We start from the raw sequence: 27,641 nt of genomic DNA, 5'->3' as shown, positions 1-27,641 counted from the left end.
ATAATGTTTTTGTTTCGATTTATTTTATCCTTTCAATGTAACTCCTTACATGCGTACCATTTCACTATATTTTCAATATATACCAGAAAGGAATTTGAGTAATGAAATTGATTGAAAAGATTAGGTACTATTTAGGTCCCCCAAACAAGAGGGTATACCCTCTTTCCGGATGATGATGTTTCGCTGCATCTCCGAGATAATCAGCCTTGTAAGTATTAGGAATATCAGCGGTCACTTGCATTGACACAGTTTTTGGAACATGAAACAGGTTCTCCGAGTTAACAAATTCGATATTAGCAGCATAGCAAGTTCTCATGAAATCGTCGGCGACAAAAGCTCCAGATCCCATTGGTGCATCTTTATGTAAGTTGGGAGGACTGTAGACCTTCCCTCCTAATTGCACCACTCTTGCTCCAGGTTTCATTGTTGGAAACAACTCGTTGGGCCAATAACCCACGGGTTCATTCTTTCCAATCATTAAGTCCTCATATAGCCACCAATTACCTGTTTTCGGATCCTACAAGACATGATTAATTAATTGCCCTTAGAGAGTAAGAATATAATAATCAAGCATTGATTTGGATCTGTTAGACACGGGACAATTATGTTATTACTTATTCCTGCCAAGTTAGATCTCATTCCAATATACGACTTTACATAACCGAGACATACCTAATGTATATTATATTATTAATTTTGTATATGCGTCCTAACATTTTGATCAAGAGGACTAACATTGTAAGATATCTGTCACGAATCTGAATTTGAATTCAATAAAAATAAGATTTGGTTTTGATTAGACTTACAGTCAAATGATATTTATCGTACTAAAATCTAATTTGGGGCTACTTCAATACAAGTGATTTGGCGTACAGAATAAGTTGTGAAAGTGTTATAGAGCTAGAATACTAACTGATGTGTATTACAATTATGAATAAGCCCCTTTATTATAACAATATTATGATGGTGTTTGGGACCCTACAATTGAAATTCAATTCCGTAATTGAGACAGTTTAAGCGTTCGGAAGACCTTATAATTCAAAATATGGACTCAAATCCTTATCAATTTCTTATTAATATTTAAGGCTCTCAAAGTACCTATCCTATAGTACTTATTTCAAGTCTAGATTATAATAAACTTTTTTTTGTGATGCAAATTCTGTATGATACATTTTCCAACCACAAATACTTTACCTCACAACATTTCTTTTTTTAGTAAAATAAAAATAAAAATTGGTGACCTCAACCCATACCCTCCTCGGCTAATCCCAATTTCATAGGTTTTTCAAACACAATTGAGAAATTGAAATTCGGAAATGAATTCCACATTATCTCTAAATAAATGTTTGGAATTTGATTTGGAATTAAATTCAAACATTTAATTTCTATAAGGTAGTGTTTTGAAATATGCAACTGATTTCATTGTCACGATTTCAATTGTAGAACTTAAAATGTTTGCATCAAATCTAAATTCAATTCCAAAAATTCAATTGGGAAACCCATGGAATTGGAATTGGGATGGACGAATATGGGTCGAGGTCATTGATTCTTTTTTTATGAAAAAAACTAAATATTATCACGGAAAATATTTGTGATTGGAAAGAATATCATAAATAAAAATATTGCGATGATATTTGTGCAAGTACACCCCGGCTCAAACCATGGTCGAGAGCGGTCACTCACGATAGCTCGTCAGGCAGCTGTGTACATGGCCCACATATCAACACGTGGTCTTTTCCAATGTATTTTGTCCTCATTCATGCACATCTCGGGAACCTTCTCGGGAGGTCACCCATCATAAGACTACTCCCAGCCAAGCAAGCTTAACTGTGGAGTTCTTTTGCATGGATAAACAGAAATGAAAGTGCACTTTGTTGATATGAGTAGCACTTTCAATCCCTTAAGCATTAGTCAGATTTCAAGCCTATCAATGGACCTCTTCAAAGGGGTACCCCACCCGAATAACGTCTTCGGTTCTGTAGAGTATTACAATTTGCATAAAAAAAATGTAAATAGTGATAGAATTGAAATGACTATATATGGTAGACATTTGAGAGCCCCAAATTTTAACTAGGTGAAATTGATAAGGAATTGAGTCCAATTTCAATTTCAAATTATAGGAGTTTCCCAAATGCTTAAAATGTCTCGGTTAAGGAATTCAATTCCAATTCTATGTCCCAAACATACCATAATTGAAATTATGAAAAGGAAATCAATTTCCCTTTTTGAAACACTACCTGAAACAATTTGTAAATTATATTTGAGTACTTACCTTGACGATACTAAATACCATGGCAAACACTGATTTTCCTGGAATAGATACCGGATAGTTAACTCCCCCCATGATCCTCCTTCGACTTACTTGCACATAGCCTGGGCAAAGTGCATTGTAGCATCCTGTGTTGTGCAGACCATCTGCCTGAAGTTTAACAAAAGAACACCAATAACAAATAAAATAGAAGACCCAGTATTGGTCATACATTTGAATATGTACAATATTAAATAATATATTTCCTAATTTGTTATAGTAACAAAGTGTTAAATCTTACTGTCCATAAACTATATGTTCGTGGTTCATGATCCCCATACAGCAGTGGATTGATCTGGAAAATAAAATAAAAAAATCTCAGTAAAATATGAAATGTTACGTTTTAATAAGGTTGTGTTTGTGGATGATAACTTCAAATCCTTCGAATTGGTATTTTGATTTTAACTATATGTACAAAATAAATGATTTTATGATTAGAGATTAGACAAATTTCATTTCAAATAAGACTATAAGAGGCGGTAGAAGATAAATGACTTACAGTCCATCCATACTCTACACTGTTGTATGGACCATCAACACCAGTTCCAATCCATAAAAAAGCCTCACTAAGTTGCTCAGCTTCTACCGTCAAATTATATATACTTAATGATGTTTTTCCTCCGAGAAATAGTAACGACGCATTATTCACCGGAGTTGTGACTGCAGCATACTATACATATACAAAATCGCATGATCACAATCCATAGCAGAGGTTAGGATTTGAGTTTGTTAGGCGAAAACTTAGTAAGAACATTATAAAACAACGTTACTAGAACTAGTTGTGAGTTGTGTAAGTTCATTTGGGGGAGCCACCCTATTAATTTAACCCATTTTCCCGCTATTAACTGTAGTACTTGACATTATAAGAAAAATGGTTGACGAATTAAGATCCCAATAATAAAGTCTAGCGATTCTACGGTTTTGGGTGTCGGACTTGGCATGCCTAAATTTATTAAACACGGGAAACCTGTCTAAAATGAGGATACCGATGGAGGGACATATTTTTAAAGCAATAATACACTTCTAATTTGAGACATTTTAATTTTTAAGTATAATGGAAAGAATTTTGACAAAAAGATGTAAAAATCATTAAATATAATACAAAAGTTATTTATATAACTCTGTTCGACTATGTTGGTTGTGCAAATCTCAATAGTTTAGCATCCTATAAGAATTGTCGAGTACGAAATCCATACCTATATCCATGTACGTGTATGTTCATAGGGATAACGTCCTAAAAATGAGGAGTCGAGGTAACACAGATTACTAAGCATACGTTTTCCAATCAAAGGTTATGTTGTTGTGAAGTGTGATCATACTTACGTGCATACCAGGTGCAAGAACTGCATTTGGAGATCCAGGTCTAGGATGTCTTTGGTTTTGAAGAGCCTTTCCTCGGAGTAAATCATCCTTTTGAAGTCTCCTGAATGGGACTGTCCCATAAGGACATAATTCAACCTCATCTCCCAATCCAACTGTTGATCTTGTCTTCTTTGTAAATAATGGCTCTGCTGGTTTGGGCAGAGAGCTAGGTCTCATCTATTTACAAGAGTGACATCTTTTATTAGTTAAAAATCAAACATAACAATCATGTTTGAGAAGAAAAATAAGTCTGCATCACCTGATATTACTAAATTTAATAGTATCATTACTATATATAATAATATCATAATATATTCTGAAATTCACATGATAACAATATAATATGTCAAACTTAAATAAATCAATTGATAAGTGGAGGACCTTAGAAGGGCTCTCCTAATTTTGAGTTTTACAATAATAGTGTGAAGTATTACACAACATTTAATTTTGATTTCTACATTTTGTGGGTCCAATTTTCATTGATGTTGATAACCAATTAAAGAGGACATAAATAGAAAATGTACCTGTAGTTTGTGATTCTTGAGCAAAGGGTGATCAAAAGCCGGTTGCTTGTAGATATCAATACAGTCAATTATACCACCATGTTTCTATCGGAAAAAAGGAGAAACAAAGTGTCAAGTTTCAGAAACTCGCACACGTTTAATATAGTGCAACAAAAGATATTCCCAAAAATAAAGACATACATTAGAAAAAAGAAGGCATATGCACATCAAGTGGCCATTCATGGTAATACATATGAGCCTATTTCCATTGTAAAACCAATTGACAAAATCATCAACAATAAAATGAAAAAAGTTTAGGGCATTCATGTTCTACATCTTCGAGATGGGTTGAAAGTAATTGACTTTCACTTTCCTTCCTCATCCATAATGGTGAGATAAGTTGGTCATATTTTAGAGGATAAACATAGTTTTCTTTCTTTATTTTTTCTTTTTGGTGCATTAGATTTCTTTATTTATAAAAATGTAAATAAATAAAATGAAAAAGTTGATGGCTACACAATATGAGTAGACACTTCTGTTTGTAGGTTTTAATAATAACATTAAAAGAGAGAGAAAAAAATTAACCATAAAGCTCTTAATTGGTGGTTTGTTCAAACTATCAAGTTGCTCTTGTAACCCTCCATTTTTCTCTTGGGATATTAATTCTGTGATACTTCCACCAACTCCATGGCTCACCATAGTAATCAGAATGATAACATTAATTATTTCAACCGGGAGTTTCATGTCTACAAGTAAGCTAAGTATTTTTGTTTGAATTGTTATACGTCATAAGAATAATGGGTGTGTGTGTGTGTGTGTGTCTGTGTGTGGATCTTTTAAACTGAGATGACTAAAGATGCGATATAAAAATAGAATTGGTAATAAATATATGAGAATCTAGTTTTTCCATAAAAACCAAATATTTTTAATAATCACTAAAAATCCAAATATCATCCCTTATTTAATGATGCCACACAATCAAATAAACCATCCTCTCTATCTCTCTTTGTATATACTTCCTCCGTGTTTATATGATGTACCCATTTGTTGAATATATGAGTGGAGTATTTTAATAAAATGGGTACATCATATGAAAATGGAGGAAGTATATAAGTAAAAATCATTTAATGAACAAAAGAGAAAACTTCTTTAGCCACATCTCGTTCCATATCTACTCCCCACTCTCCAACCACCACCATTATCTTTATCTCCGACATCATCCCTACCACAACTTATGTTATCGTAACCATATCCTTGACTTAGGTCCAAAATAACATATTCACTTTCAAATGTAACGGATTTTAGTTTCTAAATATTAACCAAAACTAATTTTTTTGTGAAAATGAATTATTTTTATTATTATTATTATTATTATTATTATTATTATTATTATTATTATTATTATTATTATTATTTTATTTTAATAAAAACTGCAACTTTTATTTAGAAATTAAATCAATAATAATAATAATAATAATAATAATAATAATAATTGAGAGATCAAACCGCAACTTTTATTATTATTATTATTATTATTATTATTATTATTATTATTATTTATTTATTTATTTATTTATTTATTTATTTATTTATTTATTTATTATTTTTTTATAAGCCGTAACTTTTTGTTGAGATCAAATCAAATTTTACAAGAAATTGATGGGCAATCGAGATACAATCTGGGTGCCCACTCCCTTAGCAATAACGAAGCTAAGTCTAGTAAAAATGTAAGCGGCCGCTCGAGCCCCTGCATTCTGAGACACAGAGAATTTATGAATCCGCTTGAGAAAAGCCACAACGTCCGTATCCAGCTCCCCCGGCGAAGAGAAAGAGAAGGGTAAGAAACCATAACTAGCCGTCGTGCACAAATCCCGGTACTTGGCACACTTACGCTGAGCAGCATCAGCTACAACATGGTCGGGCACAAAATCAGACATCCCAGTCTGAGTAGCCTTATCTGAAGGTGATGTATAAAACAAATGTATTACATCTGAAGGTGATGTATAGAAACAAGCATCCTCATCCAAGAAGTACTCATAATCCATACACATAAGCCATATCCATCTATTTTCATTCATTACAATTTTTTTCCTTTTTCATATGTACTCTCCTAATCCAAATATGACCAGAAAGTGGTAATAATCCTTGTGATTCATTCGACTATTTGGATCGTCTAAAGCATAGTAAAAAAATCACAACGAATTCTTGGAGTAATAAAAAAAAATGTTTATATTTTTATAATGCGTGTTCCTAACTTTTTTTTTCTTACTTTGTACAAAATAGTGTCCACATCCAAGTTCAATAGTCCAACTATTAATGTGCAAAGGTATCTAAATGCCCACTTTCCACATATTTGATATATGCATCAATTATTTTCTTGAGAATGTTTGTTTCGGCTAACATTATATGTTGCATATTCCAATTATATATTCATCATTGTATTTTTTTGTTAATTTATTTGATATATTTATAGGTTTACATGATTAATTCTTTGTTGTGTAGAATGTAATGTTACTTTGGAGCATATATATTTGGCAATCACTTTCAGGGCAATTTAAGAGAGCATTATTTTACATTACTTTATGCTTTTTTTCTATCGTTTATTCAGAAGACATTTAGAATCAATCTATCTACAAGACCACCACCAATAAAGAATGGATCAATTTTCACAACCACCTATAAAGGACGGTGATCTGGTGGGGAGTAACAATTCATTATAAAGTAAGATGAGAAATATACTTTATAGTTAGGAATGCAATTATGGAGGAAGATGGAATGACTAAAAAAAATGTATATAAAGAGGGAAAGGAAAAATACTAAAAAGTACTTTCAACTAAAAGCAATACACATAAACAATAATTTGAGTATTTTTTTGCTTCGATTAATATAAAAGTCACAAAAACTCATAATACAATCTTGTCCTCATGATATAACATTACCCATTTATTCAGGTGCTATTGAAAAAATATCCAACCTTATTTTCGTGTTAGGAACATATAGATAATGTTATGAAAGAACCATATTAAAAGAATTTATCATTAAATTGTATGCATACCGTCTGAGTTGAATGTTAGAGTACCAGAAGTTCTAACATAACAGATTTTACAATCACTTCAAAAGATCGTCTCGTAAATTATGAAATTTTGGGCGACAACCGATACTAGCCTCTAAAATAGTTCTGTGATTTTCACGGGTGTAATAGTTTATGGTTAAAAAGTGATTATAATTGAGTACAATATATAGTAGCCTTACAATATAACATATACCGTATAATATGTCACACCTAAAATAAATGATAGTCTAAAGTACTTTGGTAGAATAAATTTTTGTACAAATATTCACATATAAGAATTATAAAGTAGGCAAATATTTGTATTATCGACTATAGAATAAGTAAAAATGTTAAGCCCAATACTTGAGAATGACCAAATATATTAAGGCCTAATTTATAGGTTCAAGTGATTTGAGCGGGAAAATTTCTAGATTTGCCTATTCTTTTAGTAATAGAGGACCAGAATTGCCTATTCTTTTAGCAATAGAGGATTGTAATCTAAAAAAAAAAACCTATGTACGAATAATATTTTACACCACCTTAGCTTACCCTAGAAGTTCTAAAAATTCTTGTAAAAATCTAGACATCCCATAACCTAAAAAAATCTAGGACATAAAGTATCAACAAGACAACAAGTATGGATTTAGCCAACTTACTAACCTATACATCGGCACTTCATTTGCCAACCTTAACCCACACATCCAACTAAACTTCATTTGTAAAAAATCAATAGCAAAGACATTCCTTCCAATAGAACATTTCTCACTCATTTGCCAACCTTAACCCACACATCCAACTAAATTTGCACGTTATAACAATGTATAAAAAAAAACATTACAAAACTTTCCCAGGCTACAAGTTCAGACGCCATCTCATAAACTATCATCTATAATATAGACATAAACAATTCTTCGCTTATGTCAAGATTTCCAATGCACCCACATTTAATTTCTATGGCCACAAGGAATACTCACAAAGGCCCTAATGAACAATTTTCAAAGGAAAGATGCTTTGACAATGCATTGCATTGATCCACTTGCCTCAATCACTTTTCTTGGCAAAGGAAGAGAAATTTTTACCAGGATGCCTCTACTCCCTTTACTCGCTTGAATTAGACTCATCGGCCAACTTTTTGAAGAGAAAAGTAGGTGAGTTTTGCTTTTCACCCTCTCACAATACAAGATTTTCCAGTGATTTTGCACATAACAGAATCTTGGTCCTATAGCCCGATGAATTTACAAGAATCTCGATATTCTTTTATTCAAAAGTTTTACTAAAATAGCAAAACTTATTATATCGTCTTTCTTAAATTGACAACCTAAAAAGATTAAAATATCCATTATAGTAATCGAAAAATAAGACCCAACGAAAGCTTTTATTTGATGTTCCATGAAAAAATAAGCTCAACATTTTACTCAAAAAGGCAACGAGACTACCCTAAAATCAATTTTTAAGTTATTAGTCATAGCTAAGAATTTACTAATCAATTACACATAATTGTCACGAGTTACGCGACATTTCGAACTATATTGCTATCATCCTGGCCAACTAATCAATGATAGTAAGTCGGCGATGACATTCAGTTCGAATTGTATTCTTCGTGTCATTGTTGATTGTTTGAAAGTTCTTAAGGTTTCGAGTGGAAAAGCAATGGGGTTGTATTTGGGTTTACCTACTGAGTTTGGTTCTAGTAAGAAGGAGATCGTAGCTTTAGTCCTTGAGAAAGTTTGTAAGCGGATTCTTAGCTGAAATAATGTTTTCTTGTCCGTTGTTGGTCGATTAACCCTTATTTGTTCGGTTCTATCTTCACTATCCATTTAATCTCTATCTGTAGTTAAAATGTCGGTAAGCGTGACATCTAAGATTGATTCTTTAATTTCACAATTTTGGTGAGGTGGTAGTCAAGTATGGAAAAGAATTCGCTGATGTAGTAGATTATTTCTTCACTCTTCCAAGGCTAGTGGAGGTTTAGGAATTCGTCATATGGTTGTGTAAATCAAAGTTTGCCTTCCAAGGTTGGATGGAGAGGATTATTAGTAATTCTGAGTGTTTACGAAGGAGAATATTATAAATTTGGGTTTTATTGTGAAAGGTTCTACTTCATGGGGTGGTAGATGTATTCAATAGGGGTTTGATTTGCTAAAGGACAATTTAGCTTGGCAAGTGGGATTTCCTTCCTCTCTGGATATATGGCAGGATAAGTGGATTAATGGTGCCTCTTTGGGACAAACGGTATCACTGTCTGCTACTGACTTATCGCACAAACCGTCTCTGACGGTTTCTCTATTACAACATCCATCTGGCGAATGGGATTATGGGGAATTTCTTAATTTATGTGGCCCGGATGTTATGTCGTTTGTTTTTTCAACTTCTATTCCTTTGGAAGATGAACCTGATTGTTTATATTGGAATTTGACTTCAAATGGGCATTATTCTAGTAAGAGTGGTTATGCTTTAGCATTTTCTAGATTGTGGACTGTAAAAGCATCCATTAAGGATAAGTCTCGTATGGAACTTTTGTCTATTGATTTCTGGAAGAAAAGGCTATGGCGTCTTCCTATTCATAATAAATGGAAACTTTTTTTATGGAATTATTTCTAAATCGTTATCTTGTGGCGAAGCGGCACGAAACAAAGACCTCCGGTGGGATTTTTATTGCAGTTCTTGCCCTTCCCATTCTGCTTCTTTAGAATCGTTGGATCATTTGTTTCGTGATTGTCCATATGCTTCTCGGGTTTGGGCTGCTTCTCCGTTGTGTATTAAAACCTCTGTTGGAAATAATATCTCTATCCAACAATGGATTATTAACTGGCTGTACTAGTTGCACAAATTACCGAGTCCTACTCCCTCTATATCCTTGTTTGTTAGTACCCATATGGCCATATGGCATATCTGGTGTGCGTGCTATAAAGTTGTTTTTCAAAGTGTATTTATTGACTATTATAGCCTCCTCAATTCAATAACGACGGACGCTGATAATAATATTCAAGTTGAGAAAGACAAAAGAAAAGGGATGATTGATATGGCTCGTGGTGCTCCTGACGACATGGAGAGTACTTTCTTATTACAAATCATTTTCCGCTATGCTTGATTGGGTCTGTAATTTGTCAGGTCATATTCGTATTAAATGTGATACTTCGTGGAAATGAAATATGCGAGCTAATGCTGGATGGTTTCTCCAAGACAAGATTGGTTCTATGTTTCATATAGTACGGGTTGCTTTCTGGGCGAAGTCTGCTCGACAATAGCACTGAAGTATGCTTGCGCTGATGCTATTGCTCTTAGGTATCGACATATTGACGCAACTTCAGACTGCTCGAACCTCATCCTTGAGCTTAATGGTTGGGGAGTTATCAATCAAGAAGTTGCTTACATTTTAAGTTTTCTACTTTCTTTAATGTTTTCATGTCATTTCTCTTAGTCACTATCCAAGAAACCTTAATAGGATTGCTCATGCTATAACAAAAGCTATAGAGTATAGACTAATTTGTGTATTTCAGTCCTTCTCATCATTGTAGACGGACACTATCCGTCTAAACCTGTAGACGAATCGTGACCCTCTCACAAAATGCAAGTGGGGGTATCCATTTCCCACCCACTTGCACTATCCACTCTCATTTTGTGAGAGGGACACTATTCTTCTATAACTTTAAACGGATAGTGTTCGTCTAAAATGAGAAAATGTGTATTTCGTGAATAATTTCATAGATATAGAATTGACAAAGGATCTAAAACCCTTGTAATAGTCTATCATATTTCATACTCGAACGATTGTCAGGACAGTTTGAACCTGATCTCAAGCTTAGATGGTCTTGAGAGAAAAGTTGATTTTCTCTCATTTGAGGACAAGTATAAGCTTTGTCCACTCTATATTTCGGCTTTAAAGTACTTTCTCCAATTCAATCCAAACTACCCATTCACTTTTCAAAGTCAACCAAAGTGCAAGAGTGTTTTTGACTGAAGAGAGAGAAAATCCAAAAAAACCCCAAAAATAAAAACCCCCAATTATCCAGCTTCTCCTCGCCGGCGGCTACTCCGGCTGCCACTTTGGGGTCGCCGGCGAGACTCTTTTAACCTTCTCTTTTCCTTCCCCTCACTGTTAACCGGTGAGTTTTTATCGCATTAGTTTCGCTTCACTTCGTCAATCGCGATTGGGATTTGGGGACTTGCGCTTTGTCGCCTGCGAGCATGACGGTTGTCAATACCGACCATCGCATCTCCGTTTCTTCACTCTAGATTGATCTTTGTCTCTTTAAGGTTCAGGTTTGTTTCCTTTTACGTTATAGTCTGATCGTCTGATCGATTGTTTCCCGCTGTTGTTGGTATTTTCGTGGCTGATAATCACCGGGGACACCGTCTTCTCCAATCGTCTGCTCTCTGTTGTAGTCAGCTTGTTTTTCTGGGTATTTGTTTTTCTCTTTTCAAGCCTGGTTGCTGGGTGTTTGCTCTTTGTCGAGGGGTTTTGCTTCCGTTTTTATCAGTTTTATAAGTAGTTTGTTGTGGTGTATTGTACCCCTATTTCGGTACTGTGTATTTATGGCTTCCGCTACCGTTTATCATAAATTTCTTGAAGCTTTTGCTAGTGCCCATGTTAGCGATGGGTTTATGGAGACTGATGGGGATAGGATGTTAGGCTACTTTATGAATTTGCACGGGTTAGCACCGTTAATCTTAGCTGAGGTGAAGGAGCTTAAAGATAAAGGGAATGGTCTTTTTAGGCAAAATTTCTTTGATAGTGCCGCAGCATGTTACGATGAAGCTTGTAAATTGCTTAGTCTGAGCTTGGGAAATATTGAAGGTGAAGATATTCAAGCGCTATCTGATCTTGCTGTTTCCCTTATGTCTAATATGGCTGCATGTGCCCTGAAACTTGAGGAATACAGAGCTGCCTCGGGTTTATGTTCCTTGATTTTGAACACTTTCACTCATAATGTTAAGGCACTTTTTCGTAGGGCGGTTGCTTATATGAAGTTGAAAAGGTTTTCGAAAGCTGAATTGGATCTGGTTCAGGCCTTAATGGTTGAACCTAGTAATAAGGATGTCTTAAGGGAGTTAGAGGTGGTAAAAGGTCACCTTCTAATCAAGGAAAATGGTAAAAGAGTTCTCGAGGTTGCTACTGAAGATTGCTTGGATGGGAACAACAAGAAGTCTGTTCATGTTCATGTTTCGGCATCGGCATCTGGTACGGGTATAAAAGATAGTGAAAGCGTGGTTACGGAGGTGATGGAAGAACAAAGTGATGTGAGTATAATGGATGTGAGTATTAATGATACTCTGAGTGTGAATATGGAAGGAAAGGAGGTTCAAAGTATTTGTGCTAAAAAGTCGGTTCTTGAGTTCTCCAAAAAGGGAGGCGGTAGTTCCACTCTAAGGATCCCCGCAAATTCTTATGAAAAGTTGTTGGAAGGTAGAACGGTGAGCTATTACCGTAAAGGAGATATGTCAACTTTAACAATTCGAATTCTTAAGGGTGTGACTACTAAGGAGAAAGACTCTATAATAAGAGAACGATGTAATGAAAAGAAGAAGAGAAAGAAGAAGAAGAAGAGGAGAGGTACTAAAAAGGGGAAATTTAAGATGATGGAGGCTATGAATGAAGACATTCCCCCTTCTGATGTTATCAATGTGGAACCTGATATTCCTAGCGTCATTTTGAGCTCGTCCTGTACCGAGGACGTGACGTCTTGCACATCTTCAATTTGTGATAATTTTCCTCCTCCTAGTACTCATTTCCCCAAAGGTAACACTGGGAGTATTGTTAATGATCCGAGCGACGCTGCCTTTTTGGTGAATACAACAACTTCTTCAATTCGCCCTCCAGCTCAGGATGATTATAATGACCATCAGCCTTTCGTTTTTTCAGCTCGCCCTAAGAAGTGTCAGATTCCCTCGTTTGAGAAGCCTTCGGGAGTCCCTTTTACTCCTCTGTTTTGCAGGTACCCCTCTACTCATAATGTGCACGAGAAAAGGAGAATCGCCACTTCCAAGAAGAATCAAAGCCAAGGGGATGAACCTCCAAGACACAATTTATCTACTTTCTCAAAAAGTAGATCTCTCTCCCATAAATCTCTACGTCCTCGTGGCGTAAGTGTGTCTTGTTGGAGGTACTCCACCGAAGCTCAGTTAATGAAGAAGAGAAAAGGAATATTCGCGCAATTGTCAAGCTCTGATCGTCCCATTAAGAAACCTTCTTTGCCTATCAACCCCATTTGTAGTTTACTTCCTTATGCTAATAATGTACCGACCCCATCCCTTAGCTATGCACCTAGGTCGTTTAATAATATTGTTCATGACCTTGCATGTAAGGTTATGACTAGTTAGGGATACCTCTTTTTACCGCTGTCAAAAAAAAAAAAAAAAAAACAAAAAAAAAAAAAAAAAACTTTTCAAAGTCAACCTTGTTAAATATTGACATCGATTAAATTTAGTCAAAATTTTAAAATTTATACATAAAATTTACATATTTACATTTGTTATAAAAAAAAGGTTTCGGAAAATTATAATTTCGACACAAAAAACTAATATATAAATGGAGAAAAATGTGGTCAAAGTGTCGTCTGGTAGACCGTGAAGAGTCAAATGGGTAGTTTGGATTGGATTGGAGGGAGTATAAATGTCAAATGATACCGATGATTAGCACAATTTTTGACGGGCTTTAGATTTAAGGGATTTTCTAATTTTTTTTTTATGTGTTCTAAAATAGAGGTATTTTTTCGAATTACTTTTTCACATACGAACTTTACTCTTTCACATACACTTTTTCATTATCTTTCCATTCCATACCCTTTTTCCTAAATCTAAACTAATCAACTCTTATATAGTTATATATGTACTTTTTTCCAAACGCGAATCTAAATTGTTTGTTGAAATTATTAGGTTTTATCAATTAGTGAAATTAATATGTTTAATTGTTTATCAATTATTATCAAATTATCAATTAGGGTTTATGATTGGTTGAAGGCGCGGTGGCTAGGGTGGTCATTGGTCAGGTGTGAGGAAACCCCGTCAGAGATGATTGCTGGATTGAGTAGTTCTACCGAATAGTCGATTTCAAGAACAGATCGTTAAACAAACTTGATGGCAGTTTCATCATGAGTTCTGCAACCCCATTTTCGGAAGATACTATGCAATTATGCATTACTAACACGTAATAGACATTGAATTGATGTGTAAACATCAAAACACTACAGTAAGTTTGACATTAAATTGATACCATTAAATTGACTCATATTGACGAGTGACGACACAATACTTCGACGTTGCAACACTAATAACCACCAACGCCTATAAATGATGCCGGCGCACAAAATAACCCAAGCAATGTCAGACGGAGTACGGGTCGACTCGGAGTAAGGTTGGACGGAGTGGTTGCTAGAGGGAGTTAAAAAGAGAGGAGAAAGTAGGAGATGAAGGAAGGGAGATGAATAAAAAAAATCAATTGAGAGTAATGGAAAAAAATGACAAGGGTAAAATTGTAAAAGACGTATGTGAAAGAGTAAAATCCGTATACGTATTTTACTTTTTCACATACGCTTTTTACGGTTTTACCCTTGTCATTTTTATTTTCCATCTCCCTTACCCAATCGATTTTACCCACCCTTCCCTTCACCACCGACATTCGTCCCTCCGGCGAACTTACGCTCTGGCCGACCTTACCTGTCCCTCTTCGTCCGTCAATACTTGTGTCGCTTTTCTTTGAAGATCTACGACTCATGTATAACAAGGAAGCTAAGCAATTGGTTTTGTGATTGAGAAGTGTTTCATCGTTGATTAAAACCTATAACCAATGTGCAATTGCAAAATGTTGTTATATAAACATTAACCCGTCTTAAAATTGGTGAATGTAAAGCTATGCGTGAAGATGTTTGTTTTTTCTTGCACACGAATACTTTGTTCGTCAATGTTGTTATATAAGCATTAACCCGTCTTAAAATTGGTGAATGTAAAGCTATACGTGAAGATGTTTGTTTTTTCTTGCACACGAATACTTTGTTCGTCAATGTTGTTATATAAGCATTAACCCGTCTTAAAATTGGTGAATGTAAAGCTACGCGTGAAGATGTTTGTTTTTTCTTGCACACGAATACTTTGTTCGTCAATGTTGTTATATAAGCATTAACCCGTCTTAAAATTGGTGAATGTAAAGCTACGCGTGAAGATGTTTGTTTTTTCTTGCACACGAATACTTTGTTCGTCGATGTTGTTATATAAGCATTAACCCGTCTTAAATTTGGTGAATGTAAAGCTATGCGTGAAGATGTTTGTTTTTTCTTGCACACGAATACTTTGTTCGTCATTGTTTGAGAAGCATATTTCCTTCCAAATCATTGTTTGTGATTCCAGATTTCCAACCATTAATCACTCGTTTCCCAATTAAAAACCCAAGTTAACAAATTTAGTTAATCAACAAGAATATACAGAGTACTGTATAACAATCAAATTAACTTAAATCAAACAAAATTAGGGGTCGTTTGGTTCAAAGTGTTGGAATGGATTGGAATAGAGTGTAAATCCATGGAGGTATGGAGTTAGATACCCATACTTGTTTGTAGTTGTTTGGTTCAACCTTGGAATGGAGAAGAAAAACAATATAAGGTGGAATGGAGTTAGAAACTTGGGGGAAGATGTGGGTATGGGAATCCAAGGGGTTGGAATGGAGTTAGAATCCATCAAGTATCTAACTCCATTCCAAAATGCTCCAACCAAACACTTGAATGGATTGAATCCATTCCAATCCATTCCAAAAGCTCCAACCAAACACCCCCTTAATGTTATGTATTGATTAAAACAAGTAATTAGTGGTTGAACATGAGAAATTAAGGTGCATTATTGAAGTAGTTGGGAGGATTTTGTTTATATTGTATGAGAAAGAAAAAAGAGAACAAGGTTGATCATTGATGAGAAGGGTAATGCTATGGAAATTTTATGAAATAAATGTACGTGAAAGAGTAAAATCTTATCTATATTAATACAAAAGAGAATACTCAATCCTCAGCGCGCCACGTCATAAATGCAGTTTTTTTTTTTTTTTTTTTTTGGAAATTCATGTTATGGTGGGACCCGTGAGTGTGCAATGTATTTATTTCTTCAGATTTCCGTCTTTACAAACATGCGATAATTTCCGTCTTACAACAAATTCTATGAAATAATATTATGAAAAAATTCTATGAATTAATATTATGAAATAATTTTATACATTCCGTGTAAATAAAATTAATAACATATACGCAGAATGAATTACAAATGCGATTAAATGAAATTGAATTACATAATTTTTAAAACAAAATTACATTAATAATAAAATTACATAATTTCAAGAAGGAATAACATTTATATACGGGATCGAACATAAAACGCAAATGAATTACATACATATGTTAAAGTTGATTATATGAGATTATATTTCTTTTATCCGGATGTAAAGTTTTTTATCTATGCAATTTTTATTTACAAGAGTAGATTACGTTATTTCCTTATAAACCAGTGTATGTGAACACGTATTTGTAACAAATTTAAACATAAATTATGTAGATCGTAGATTTAGACCAACTAGAGATAAAGTCTGATAAATGCAAAAACAAATATACATCCAAAAACATTAATACTGGCCCAAATACATACCCGTGCAATTTTGCACGGGTTTAAAACTAGTTCATATGTAAAAGAGTAACACCGTTTTTTTTTATGCATCTAAGTGATCTAACCTCAAATTCCCGTTCACCAGCTGTTGTACAAAATGCTTGTTGGTAATGTCAATTGTAAATTATCAAGATTTTGTAGTTGGATCGTTGTCTTATGACAATCACTCCCATTAGTAACAACCAATTGTATTGCGTCTACTTATTGAATGAAGTTGCTTCACTCTACATTTTCTAATCCATTAACCACATTATTTCCGTTGCAAGAGCGATTTTCGGTGCAATTTAAGTCGATATTTGAATACCATGATTCCCGGAATCCCGGGTTTTCTAGCGGCCCTGTACATTATTTTCGAAGCCACCATTCAGATTAACGAAAGCAAAGTTTAAACATACGGTACCTACATTATCAAACAAGGAATACCATACATTCATGAGAATTCGAGTTGATTCATGATAAAACCGTCACACAAGAGACTTCTGTAGGCATATAATTAGACTTGGCTGCCAACTGAAATGACGATTAACATAATTTCAAGTTTCAACAGCTCGTGGTTTAAGTTTAAGAGTATATCTTCAACTGCAGCACTTAACCCAACCCTTTTAAATGTTCTTTTTGTGTCAAGGTAGCCCATGGTAAACGAGTAATACATCATGGTAAACCAAAAAAAAAAGTCCGAAATTTTGACGTAACTTTTCATTGTCCAAGAGAGGCGAGCACCTGCTAGCCTTCTCGCTCCACTGGTTTTGACACATGTCTCAAAGCCGAGTCATAAGTACCGCCATGCTTATCACTAACAAGAAAAAACAGGAGCAAACAGCGTAAAAATTGTCTATTCTTAAATGCCAAAAGTTGTGTAATTTCTGTCTTTGGGAGAGATATGACAAGAAAAAGACTTGCATTTACATCTTATTACTACAGTAAACATTCCAGCCATACCAGAAAACATCTTATTAATTCTTCTCAGTTTTCTGCTCCGCTTGTTTAGAATTCTAGTCTCTTGAGAGGACTTACACTGATAATACTAGCAGTCCTCTGGAATTTCCTCAGCTTAATAACAATATGCACAGGATCGGCGTTCCCGGTAATTGTGACAGTGTTTCTCGACGAATCCAGGACTATGGAGGAGACTCCTTTTATTGGTGCAATCACTTCCATCACCTTTTGCCTGCACTTTGAGCACTGCAAATCGACCCATATAACTGCTTTCTGCAGGCAAAATAGAACTACTTCAGTCTTCAGGTTTACAACTACTATTACTACTACCGCCAAAAAACCAATAAATGGTAAAACAGTAAAATTAAGTTGTTTATGGGTCGGGCCAACAGGCGAAATAAGCGGGTATAGAGTGTAGGCAGTGCATATTTTGAGATGTACCTATGCCCGCCCAATAAACAGACCAAGCCGCTCATCTGTGGGTCATAATATTCATTTTAATCTAGCAAATGTCCATCTCGAGTCTGCATTTGATCACTTCTACAGTAAATGCGGGAACAAATATTGAAATGCAGGGCGAGGTTATCTAAAAAGCCACCAGAATGTAAGAATGTCAGAGTACGCTCAGATATAATGCAGAAGAAATCGGTTAAAGATAACAAACCTTATTCATCATTTTTAACAAGCCACACAGATGCACAGAAAGATGACTTTCAAACACAACTCTTAATGATCAAGCACATCAGAGAAGACCTCGAGTGCTACTAATTTATACTCCACGTCCCTAGACTTCTTTCCAACATTTAGAATCTCAGACGCATGTAACACCAGTTTTTTAGGCTAATATTCAAAGAATACTGAAGAATGCATAGGTTTCCCTCTTGTCCATCCAAAGATGGATAAGAAACTAAATATGGTGAAATTGTTTATCAAGACCCAACTGAAAAACAAATTAGGAGGATATTGGAATGGATACATCAATACATGTCACATATATGTATTTAGCATCACACAAAGAGCAGACAAGAGAGATGCTAAACAGAACCATGTACTTGAAGCAACAAACAAGAAAGCAGTTGTGAACCTCAATGTACTTTTCCAGACAAAAAAAGCACCATTTTCTCAGAGTAACATTCATAGAATTTACAAATTGGGCAATATCAGTTGGTAGAACGTAACTTACTTTACGGAGTATTACAATTTACAATAGTTAGTATACCGCCCCTGAGAGAAATAGAATTATATAAGAGACCACAATCTCTCATAAATAATAAAGTAGAATCTATGGAAAATTATAAAGGAGGTATCTCATTTGTTAGGGTGCACAATAATGTGGTACACCTCGGATTTACCTAAGCTTTTTCCGGTAAACATCAAGTTAGGCAGTTTCAATTTATCAGGTAACTTCGGATCAGCTTGGGCGTGACATAAGCCCTAGTTCATTCCTTTAATTAGTTCTGTACAGAATCTGCGCAGGTGATCTTGATTATTTGATCACTACCATGAAAAAGGTGTCCTCAATTAATTATCTTCCACATATTAAGCAGAACTGAATTGCTTGCTTCTTGCCTCTTCATGATAGAGAGAGCGCGAAGAGACTACTGGAATGCACTACCTCAAAATCTCATATAAAGAGTGCGACAGGAGATTACTGGAGTGGCTATAGCCACACTCTCAATAGTAAGTTGCAGATCTCACTCAGTAAAGGCAGGAACTGGAAGCTTTGCATGACATTGTCTCTATGACACAGTTATGACTGTACAGGTGTACGAATACACAGCAAATCTGGATTCTTCCTTAGAAAGTATAGAATTATGCCGATATGAGAGATGATTAAGCGACGCCTACAATCTTAGTTCACCTTATCTTAAAGTACTTTCTCTGTCTCGTTTTGTAAGTCGTTATAGGGTGGTACACAAGAATTAAGAAAAAAACATTGAAAAACTAAAAATCTTAGTTCAGTGTAACAATTACACCTTGAAAATTGAAAGAAACATTGACCTTCGTAATAAGTGTTGGTTTGTGAAAAATTGCATGAGAATTTGCAATTGAAGAGAGGAGGGGGCTAGGATATCTGTCGCCTCTCCTCTTGACACTGAGAGATTGTTTTTAAATTACCATAATGAAAAATGTAATCACACCAAGGGCAGAGTATTTTGCAAGTCATTTTGCTGCATTTTTCATATGCGAAAGCCAAAGAGATAATGATTTGTAAGCTTTGGACATAGAAACGTAATCACACCAAGTTACTAAAATTTAATGAAATCTGTTAAAGCTAGCTGTATTCAAGGAGAGAGTGCACTGAGATTTGACATTTCACAAAAGTACTTTTTACAATTCTTGACATTAGACAGAATCAATGCCACAAGAGATATGTGAAGACAAAAATAACAAATTTCTAATAATTTCATCACAAAACACAGACAGATGACAGAAACGCGAAAGTTGGAGCATAAATCACAGCATTGCCAATTAGCTTATGGCCTTATGGGCATACCAGTACGCCACATACCTGGGGGAAAATGCTGAGCTTTAGTCCCAATGGAAAGTCAACTAAAAAATCTTCTAACAGATTAGAGAAGGAAACAGCCTTCTCAACCCAAAGGACACACTATATGGTACATAAGAGGTGTACAGTGACAGAAAAAGAGGTGTAGGTGGAGATATGGATGGGTTCTTCTGAAATAAGATGAAGCTCAACTTTATTTAACTGAACGTAAAACTACTTAAGCTTCCATAGTGAGACGCAAAAGGTACCTTAGATGAAGTCACTCTCTTCCCAGTAGCCCGTTTCACCCCCCTTGATGGTGCCAGCATTCACAGCTCCAAGCACTGGATTGACCATCTGCCTGTAGCAGTTAACAATCTTTTGGTCCAGCTCATAGTAAAACTCCATTTTCTTCAAGGGTTTCAAATCAAGGTCAATAAAACATGCCTGTTAGGATGAAAAGTACACCGCATTAACAAAACTAAGATATTAAAGGGCAACCCGGTGCATGCTGGCATCCCCGCAATGCGAGGGTCATGGGAAGGGTTCCACCATAAGGGTGCAACAGGGGCAAGCCTTCCCTTACCATTTTGGAAAGAGGCCGCTCCAAGTACTTGAACCCGTGACCTTTCGATCACACAACAACACCTTAACCGGTGCGACAGGGCTCCACAAAACTAAGATATTGAATGCAAATATTCATTAGCAAATTCTTAAAATATATCCTAGACCGACACTTGTCAGGTTTTCCATCAGGATATAGAAGTTACATATAATTGGAACATTTTCACTCGGTGCCTAAGGTTTGGCGAAGTTCCACGGGTATTCTCAAGGTTTCGAATTGGAGATATCCAAAGTGGTAATACCTAAACCTCGAGTGAATTTTTTCCGAACATTGGGCATCCAAAGTGAAATATTCCATATGATAGCCACGTTAATATTTATGTGAGGTCAAGCAGACCAAGGATTATAGCAAGAGAGTTTGTTATATCATCTGCCTTCAATATCATTTATGATGTAAGGTAAGGATTTAGTTTTAATCTTTACATCAGATCATAAAGTAATTGACCGCATTAGACAAAAAATCTTACTATTTAAAAATAAATACAAATGTGAAAAATACCTTGCATTTAAACCTTTGATTGGTTGAGTTCAGGTACACAGTTCTATAATGAGACTCCGGATCCCCTTCATGCATTGGGCGGAAACTAATCATTAAACTACAGTCCTTGGCTGTTGCAGCTATCAAGTAGTCCTTCACAATCTTCCGACTTTCCTCTAAAGGAAGTGAATGAAGAGAGCTGTATTTGCTTGATTTTCTATCTTCATCAGTATTTCCACACACCTTGCAGGACTGGGCAACAACATCATAATAAGCGTGAATTGCCCCCTCAATATCCAATTTATCGAACTTTTGAACTTCAAGAAGCCTGTCAAGAACACCCAATTTTACTATCGCCTCCCTTACAAGATTCACGAAACTAGTAACGCTTGAGCTATTTTCGCTGCGTATGAAAGATCTAATGTAATCTTCAAAGGCTTCAGCTTTGGCAAAACTTGTCCCATGGCTACCACCTCCCAATCCCCCATATATAAGAGCACCATTTCGAAAAACACGCAGATTATTCTGCGGGGTCGCAATTAGGGCCTTAATGGCTTTATCAATCCGCTTTCTTGATCCGGAGAATAAATCAAGAGGATCAAACTCGCTCAACTGTGATATCTGAGGGGACACAATGATGTGTCAGAGGAACCCACAACAATCGTAAAATGACAGAGAGATGCACGTTTCATAATTCATAGCCACTTGTTGACACACACAGATGCATCTGAGCTGATGAAGGAGGACTGCTTAACTGTAAGAAAACCCACTGGAATTGCAGTGTGGTAAAACTAAATATTTTACCTGGGAATCTTTCACTTTGAGAGCTTGGTGCATTTTAAATCGAGTCACATTCTTCTTGAAGGCATTTTTATCAGCTACAAAGCTTGAATATGGAAGAAATCCGCATTTGGGCTGCCCATGGGAACCAATAAACCTATTGTAAGTTCTATGACATAAAATACCAATGTTTTCCAAAGACTAATATTAGAAGATTTTAGGGGTAGAGGGGGCAATAAAAAAACATAAAAGGAAAATATTTGAGTACAACTATGACCACGGATCACCTTAATCTCCACTGATATGCAAGGTTCGCTTTTGATTGAGCCTAAGGGAAAACAATAAGATGCATCATCAGAGGTTAGAGTTGTTGTATAGACATCATTAATATCTAGATTTACAAATCTTTCCAAGGTTGAATACCAACAAATTAGTTATTAGAAGGAGAACGTGCCCTAACGACACACAGCTTCCTTAAATTTTCAGCCTTTTTCCTTCTATTCAATAAGACTGCACATAACATAGTAACATGTTTACTTAATCACTAGCCAGCATTATAATCAGAGGAACAATCAGAGTGTTGGACTGTAAACCGATATTTCATACTAACCATTTCCTATGTGCTTGGTTTACAAATGATAAGTTTCCTAACTTAAATCCACTAGTTATATATATTATATGTATACACGTAATGTTTTCTATGGTTACTCACTACATGGGAATACCGAATGATCTGACATTAGCAGCACGGAGTCAGAACAAATGTTGACTTTCGCTGCATTTACTCTCCAGAGGGGGCGCTGGCAAAGCACATTTCTTTCAACTGACTCCAGAAATTCCTTTGATACAAGGACGCATACCTGCTTGTCAAAAGAACACCAATAATGCATAAATGGCATCATAGTATCATACTTTCCAAATTTTCTGAATACTTGCTACTTGTATCGCCTATGTCCCAGCAAATAGTTTGTGTGCTTTTCTATCGACTTTTTATGTAAGCATGTGCAATTAGGCTAGAACGCCTGGACCCACTCGCCACCCACACACAGTATATATAAAAAAACGTAAACTATTGGCACGGACGGACTAAAATGGAGTACAAAAACTATTTGCAGGGACCGAGGGGATACTGATCATGCAGATTCATATTAGAAGCTACTCAATCCCAAAATTACATTGCCATGGCAGATATCATCATCTCGATATATGTCTAGCCAAAATGGATATTGTTACTGCCATTGTTTTTACAATTGACAAGTGAAACAACAAAGAGCACATGTTATTAAACTAGTAATAAAGTGATACTGTATTAATTTGCTTCTCCATCAAAGTTAAATAATAACTCATTAAACCAATAAGCCAAGGGAAAAATATGCAGAAATTGTGAGGATTTGTGCCAATGGGTGAAAATTTTAATGGACATAGCCGATGTTGGGAGGTTATAGTGGCTGTATAGTCCTCCATCAAAAAAGTAGCCCACTTCATTAGTGACAGCTAATTAACATATACACAAATAAGCTGAAAGCATAGGCAATTCCAACTTCTATTATCAATTTCTCCTCCTCTAATCGTCATTCCGTTTCCCCCTTTGCTATGCTGAGCTCTAAGGCCGCCCTACCCCCAACCCAACCCGAACTCTTCATTATACTTTAAAAAGGATTGAGCTAATACGAAGATAACCAAAGATGTTTGTGTGTATCAAATATACCAACAATTAAAAAAACTCAAACTTTTGCACCGACACTGATGAAAGAGAGATAACCTTCAATGAAACACACCAACAGATTTTTTTAGCAAGCATTTCACTGTTTTAGCAGCATTTTACTTCCAGTACACAATAACAGTAATTTTCTGATGGGTTACCAGATTCTTTCGGCCCCCTAGTGAATCGTGAAGAGTGCGGTCATCATCGCTCTTACTTCAACACAATATAAAAGACACTCTAGGGTATCAGATGTGGCGTATCCATGAAGAATTAGGCAAACCTTGATTTTAAGCCTAGGAAATTGGTTTAATACAGCAATGGACTACACAATATGTGAAAAACATGCAAAAAACAACATACCCCAGGATCAACAAACTCAGCTCCTAACAGTGGAGCCATCACACACTGAACAAACCGCTGATCAGCAATCTCCTTATTCGGTGATCGAACAATATCACCAAAGCCTTCCCAGAGTAAGAGTTCGTGCTTGGGTAAAAAGGAGCGTCCATGCTCATACTTTGACATGTTCCTCGGGATCTTCTGCACCCGTATTACTTTTCCCATCTGTGATATCGTAGAAAGTGACCAATGGTTTTAGATAACTCAAGCGCAACATAATCCCATAGAACACAAAACACCATCCCCCTTCCTTGCATATAAACACACGCCAATACATAAATTCAATGCATTCAATCATGGAAATTTACACTCCCTTACATGTCACTCTCTAGTCTCTCCTACTTCCATTTATCGCCACCTTGTAATAAACATAACCCGGGGGCTTATTCTCTTCAGTCTTTGTTGTCTCCTACTTCCATTTATCGCCACCTTGTGGCAAACATAACCCGGGGGCTTATTCTAAGTCTTTGTTGTCAGTCTTGTCATTGAACTTAACCTAATTACGATATACATTCCCCCTGAATTTTGCTTATTTTCTCAACATTTTCGCTTACCTTGGTTGAATTAAGCTGAATTTTAATTATTCTCTTCAGTCTATGCTGAATTTTAATTACGGAGTATTTTCAAGGTACTTTGACATTGTGAGCTAGCAGGAGCGGTTGCAAGAATCGAAAAAATTTAGTTCGGCTTCTAAAAGTTCGCATCCTAACGACAAATACTGGTTCCGTCACTGATTTAACGACTATCAAAATCAAAACATTAAAGGCACAACGCAGCTGCAGAATCAAATTTACAAAATTCAAACAAACCAATAAATCAAAACAAAGCTATAACTAGAATAAATAGAAAATCAAAGATCATACAAAAGTAGGAGATGATCCGTTGTACGCAAGAACAAGATTGGCAGCGCCTTCTCCTCTGTATTTCCAATCTTCTGCGTCTTTTTTCTCCAATTTTATCGCCATTTGCTCAATTGTTTCAATCATTCCTCTAAACAAATTAACAAAAAAACTAATCAAATTAATCGAATTAATTGATCAAAATGATTAAAATGATTAAAAATCAGCAGAGTTTTCGAACCCTATAATTCCGACATATGAATGGCGTTGGAGCGTGGCAACAATATGCCGACGTAAGTTTTTGTCAATTGAAAGACGTTATTCCGGTTTTCTCCAGCACATTTTGAGACAGGTCACAGGTGCACCATGCATGTCAATAAATTAATTAATTTTATAATCCGTTGATGCTATTGATAAATTGATAAATATGTATAGGCACTTGCTAAATCCCGCACATAACTTTACTAAATCTCCCATATTTTTACGCATTATTCCAAATTTACCCTTTTTATTTCTCACCCCCAAATCAAGAGAGACAAACAAAACCCCTAAAAAAATACGTAATTTATTTTCGCAGTACGCATTTTACTTAATTCAGTACATTTTACCTAAAAAATTCCATTTGCATACCCCTACTCAGAAAAACCCAAAAACTCAACTCCTCTCAAATAATCTATCACTAAATCGTCCAAATTGAACTTATTTTTCATCATAAATTACAATTAGATGCTAAAACTAGTTCTATAGTCATCATGATTGATTTTTATTAAATGCTTTTGTCTGTTTACAGTAATTTGGTTTACAATTTAGGGTTTGCGATTGTCGGTAGTGCACTAGTGCGGCGACATACATGACCGAAGACGGAGGGGGCGGAGATGAGGGTGTTTTCCGGCGAGATGGGAGTGCCGGAGTTCGCCGTATTTAGGGGTGGCGGGTAGGGGTGGTTAGATGGTGGTTGAGTGTGTGTCAATGGAAGGTTGTGGGTATTCGTTGTGGGTAATGATACGCAGGAGGAGATCAAGGGGCGTGGAGGTGGACTTCTCGTAGAGGGACGGTACTGAGGCGGTGGTTGGCCAGAGGCGGGGTAGTAGGTGGCCGGAGTTGGAAAGGTAGTGGTGTAGTACAGTAGTATTGTACGTTGTGTAGGTGTTAGTTTTTTCTCTATTCTTCAACGTAGTACAATGAGATTAAAATGAGAAGGGTATAACGGTCAAAAGTGTACTGTAATGAGTAAAAAGTGTACTGCGAAAATCAACACCCAAAAAATAAGCAATTTCCCAAAAAATATTTGATGGACCACCACCCTCACCCCCACCAAATATTTGCACCCACCAACCAACCTATCGGCGACGGGGAAGGATGAAGATCGATGACGATGGAGTAAGAGGAAGGTTGTTGGCGGCAGAGAATGCGTTTGGATTAATGGCGTTCGTAGGTCCACGTAGGGCTAAGGTCGACGACATGGGTCGGTGAGGAGGGTGGTCGACGCTAGGTGAGGGGGTCGGGCTGGGAGCAAGGTGGTCGGAGCAAGGGGAAGAGGAGAAGCAGGAGGGTGTCGGGGCTGTGAATCTCAAATTGATTTTTTTTTTTTACAAAAAAAAAAAAAGAAATTCAAGATACCAGGTAAAAGTGGGAAAAAAAGAAAAAAATGTGTGATTCAGCAAAATAGTGTGTAGGATTTAGCAATTACGATGTATAAAGTAAAGGGACAGATTAGTACCAAAAACCGAAAAAAAATAAAAAATGGATAATAGGTTTTAGGTTCGAAATTCCTTACAATCCCGCATGTTATATTGTTATGTCTTACGAAGTTACGGCTCATTTGAAAAAAAAAATTGGGAAAATGAAAGGATTTGCTAAATCCCACACACTATTTTACTTAATCCCACACATTTATCCTCGTTATACCGAGTGTTCCTCTCTCATTTTTCACCCCCAAACAAGAGAGAGGGAGAGAGAGAGAGAGAGAGAGAGAGAGAGAGAGAGAGAGAGAGAGAGAGAGAGAGAGAGGAAAAATAGAGAGAAACCACAACTGCCACCGCCGCCGACCAACTCCTTTGTAATAAAACGGTTTTCTGGTCTTGTCTTACTTGGTCGAGTAGGCTATACTCGACCGAGCAAGTTGTCGAGTGCGTTTTTGGCAGGCTTCTGCTTAAGTGCACTCGACCGAGTTGTAAGGAACTCGGTCGAGTAGGTCGTACTCGACCGAGTACTTCAGGTACTCGACCGATTACCCGGTCTGACGGGTTATTTTCCGCGGTTTTGATTAAAATAGTTGGAGAAGTATACACGCGTGATTAGCAGTTTCTAATCATTTTCTTTTAAACCTAAACTACGTTGAGCATTCTCCAATCATATTAATCACTTCTAAGGCTAGGGCCGACCGATTGGAGTTCGACATCTCTTGTCCGCATAGTTTTAATCAGTAAGCCGTATACCTTTGTTAATTTGTTGCATTGGTTATAGTATGCAAATCCTAATTAGTTGATTTGGGGGTTTTGGGGTTATTGGTCATTTGATGTATGGTA

The 27,641-nt window shown here is 36.0% G+C and overlaps 2 protein-coding genes across 6 annotated transcripts; both read right to left on the bottom strand.

Moving 5' to 3' along the window:
- LOC141608114 (protein neprosin-like) lies at window positions 1-4,990 on the bottom strand. Its single transcript, XM_074427466.1, has 7 exons — window positions 4,759-4,990; window positions 4,195-4,278; window positions 3,632-3,847; window positions 2,808-2,978; window positions 2,550-2,603; window positions 2,273-2,419; window positions 1-517 (listed from the first exon to the last, which is right to left on the bottom strand). Exons 1-7 carry the CDS (start codon window positions 4,915-4,917, stop codon window positions 128-130), a joined length of 1,221 nt encoding a protein of 406 aa, XP_074283567.1. The 5' UTR covers window positions 4,918-4,990; the 3' UTR covers window positions 1-127.
- A 12,539-nt stretch (window positions 4,991-17,529) lies between these two features.
- On the bottom strand, window positions 17,530-25,545 carry LOC141605293 (inositol-pentakisphosphate 2-kinase-like). Of its 5 annotated transcripts, none has more exons than XM_074423996.1 (9): window positions 25,355-25,545; window positions 25,138-25,264; window positions 24,236-24,439; window positions 22,883-23,030; window positions 22,458-22,498; window positions 22,195-22,305; window positions 21,412-22,011; window positions 20,558-20,735; window positions 17,530-18,090 (listed from the first exon to the last, which is right to left on the bottom strand). In XM_074423996.1, the coding sequence occupies exons 2-8, from the start codon at window positions 25,258-25,260 to the stop codon at window positions 20,559-20,561; spliced, it is 1,404 nt and encodes a 467-aa protein (XP_074280097.1). In that variant the 5' UTR covers window positions 25,261-25,264; window positions 25,355-25,545; the 3' UTR covers window positions 17,530-18,090; window position 20,558. The 5 variants fall into 5 exon arrangements, with proteins under 5 accessions (XP_074280097.1, XP_074280096.1, XP_074280098.1 ...); XM_074423995.1 differs by having other exon boundaries at window positions 17,530-18,073; XM_074423997.1 differs by having other exon boundaries at window positions 17,674-18,046.
- Window positions 25,546-27,641: the final 2,096 nt, after the last annotated feature.

Source organism: Silene latifolia, chromosome 10, assembly GCF_048544455.1.
Source record: "Silene latifolia isolate original U9 population chromosome 10, ASM4854445v1, whole genome shotgun sequence".
Classification (NCBI taxonomy): Eukaryota; Viridiplantae; Streptophyta; class Magnoliopsida; order Caryophyllales; family Caryophyllaceae; genus Silene; species Silene latifolia.
This window is presented reverse-complemented; position numbering and strand designations above follow the sequence as displayed.

Coding starts and splice junctions, on each gene's coding strand:
- LOC141608114 (XM_074427466.1), bottom strand. CDS start 4,917: ATGAAACTCCCGGTTGAAATAATTAATGTTATCATTCTGATTACTATG. Junction 4,279..4,758: donor CACCAATTAAGAGCTTTATG/GTTAATTTTTTT, acceptor TTTTTCCGATAG/AAACATGGTGGTATAATTGA. Junction 2,420..2,549: donor GAACATATAGTTTATGGACA/GTAAGATTTAAC, acceptor GTTAAACTTCAG/GCAGATGGTCTGCACAACAC.
- LOC141605293 (XM_074423996.1), bottom strand. CDS start 25,260: ATGATTGAAACAATTGAGCAAATGGCGATAAAATTGGAGAAAAAAGAC. Junction 23,031..24,235: donor CTGAGTTTGTTGATCCTGGG/GTATGTTGTTTT, acceptor TTTGACAAGCAG/GTATGCGTCCTTGTATCAAA. Junction 22,012..22,194: donor TCAAAGTGAAAGATTCCCAG/GTAAAATATTTA, acceptor GTGTCCCCTCAG/ATATCACAGTTGAGCGAGTT.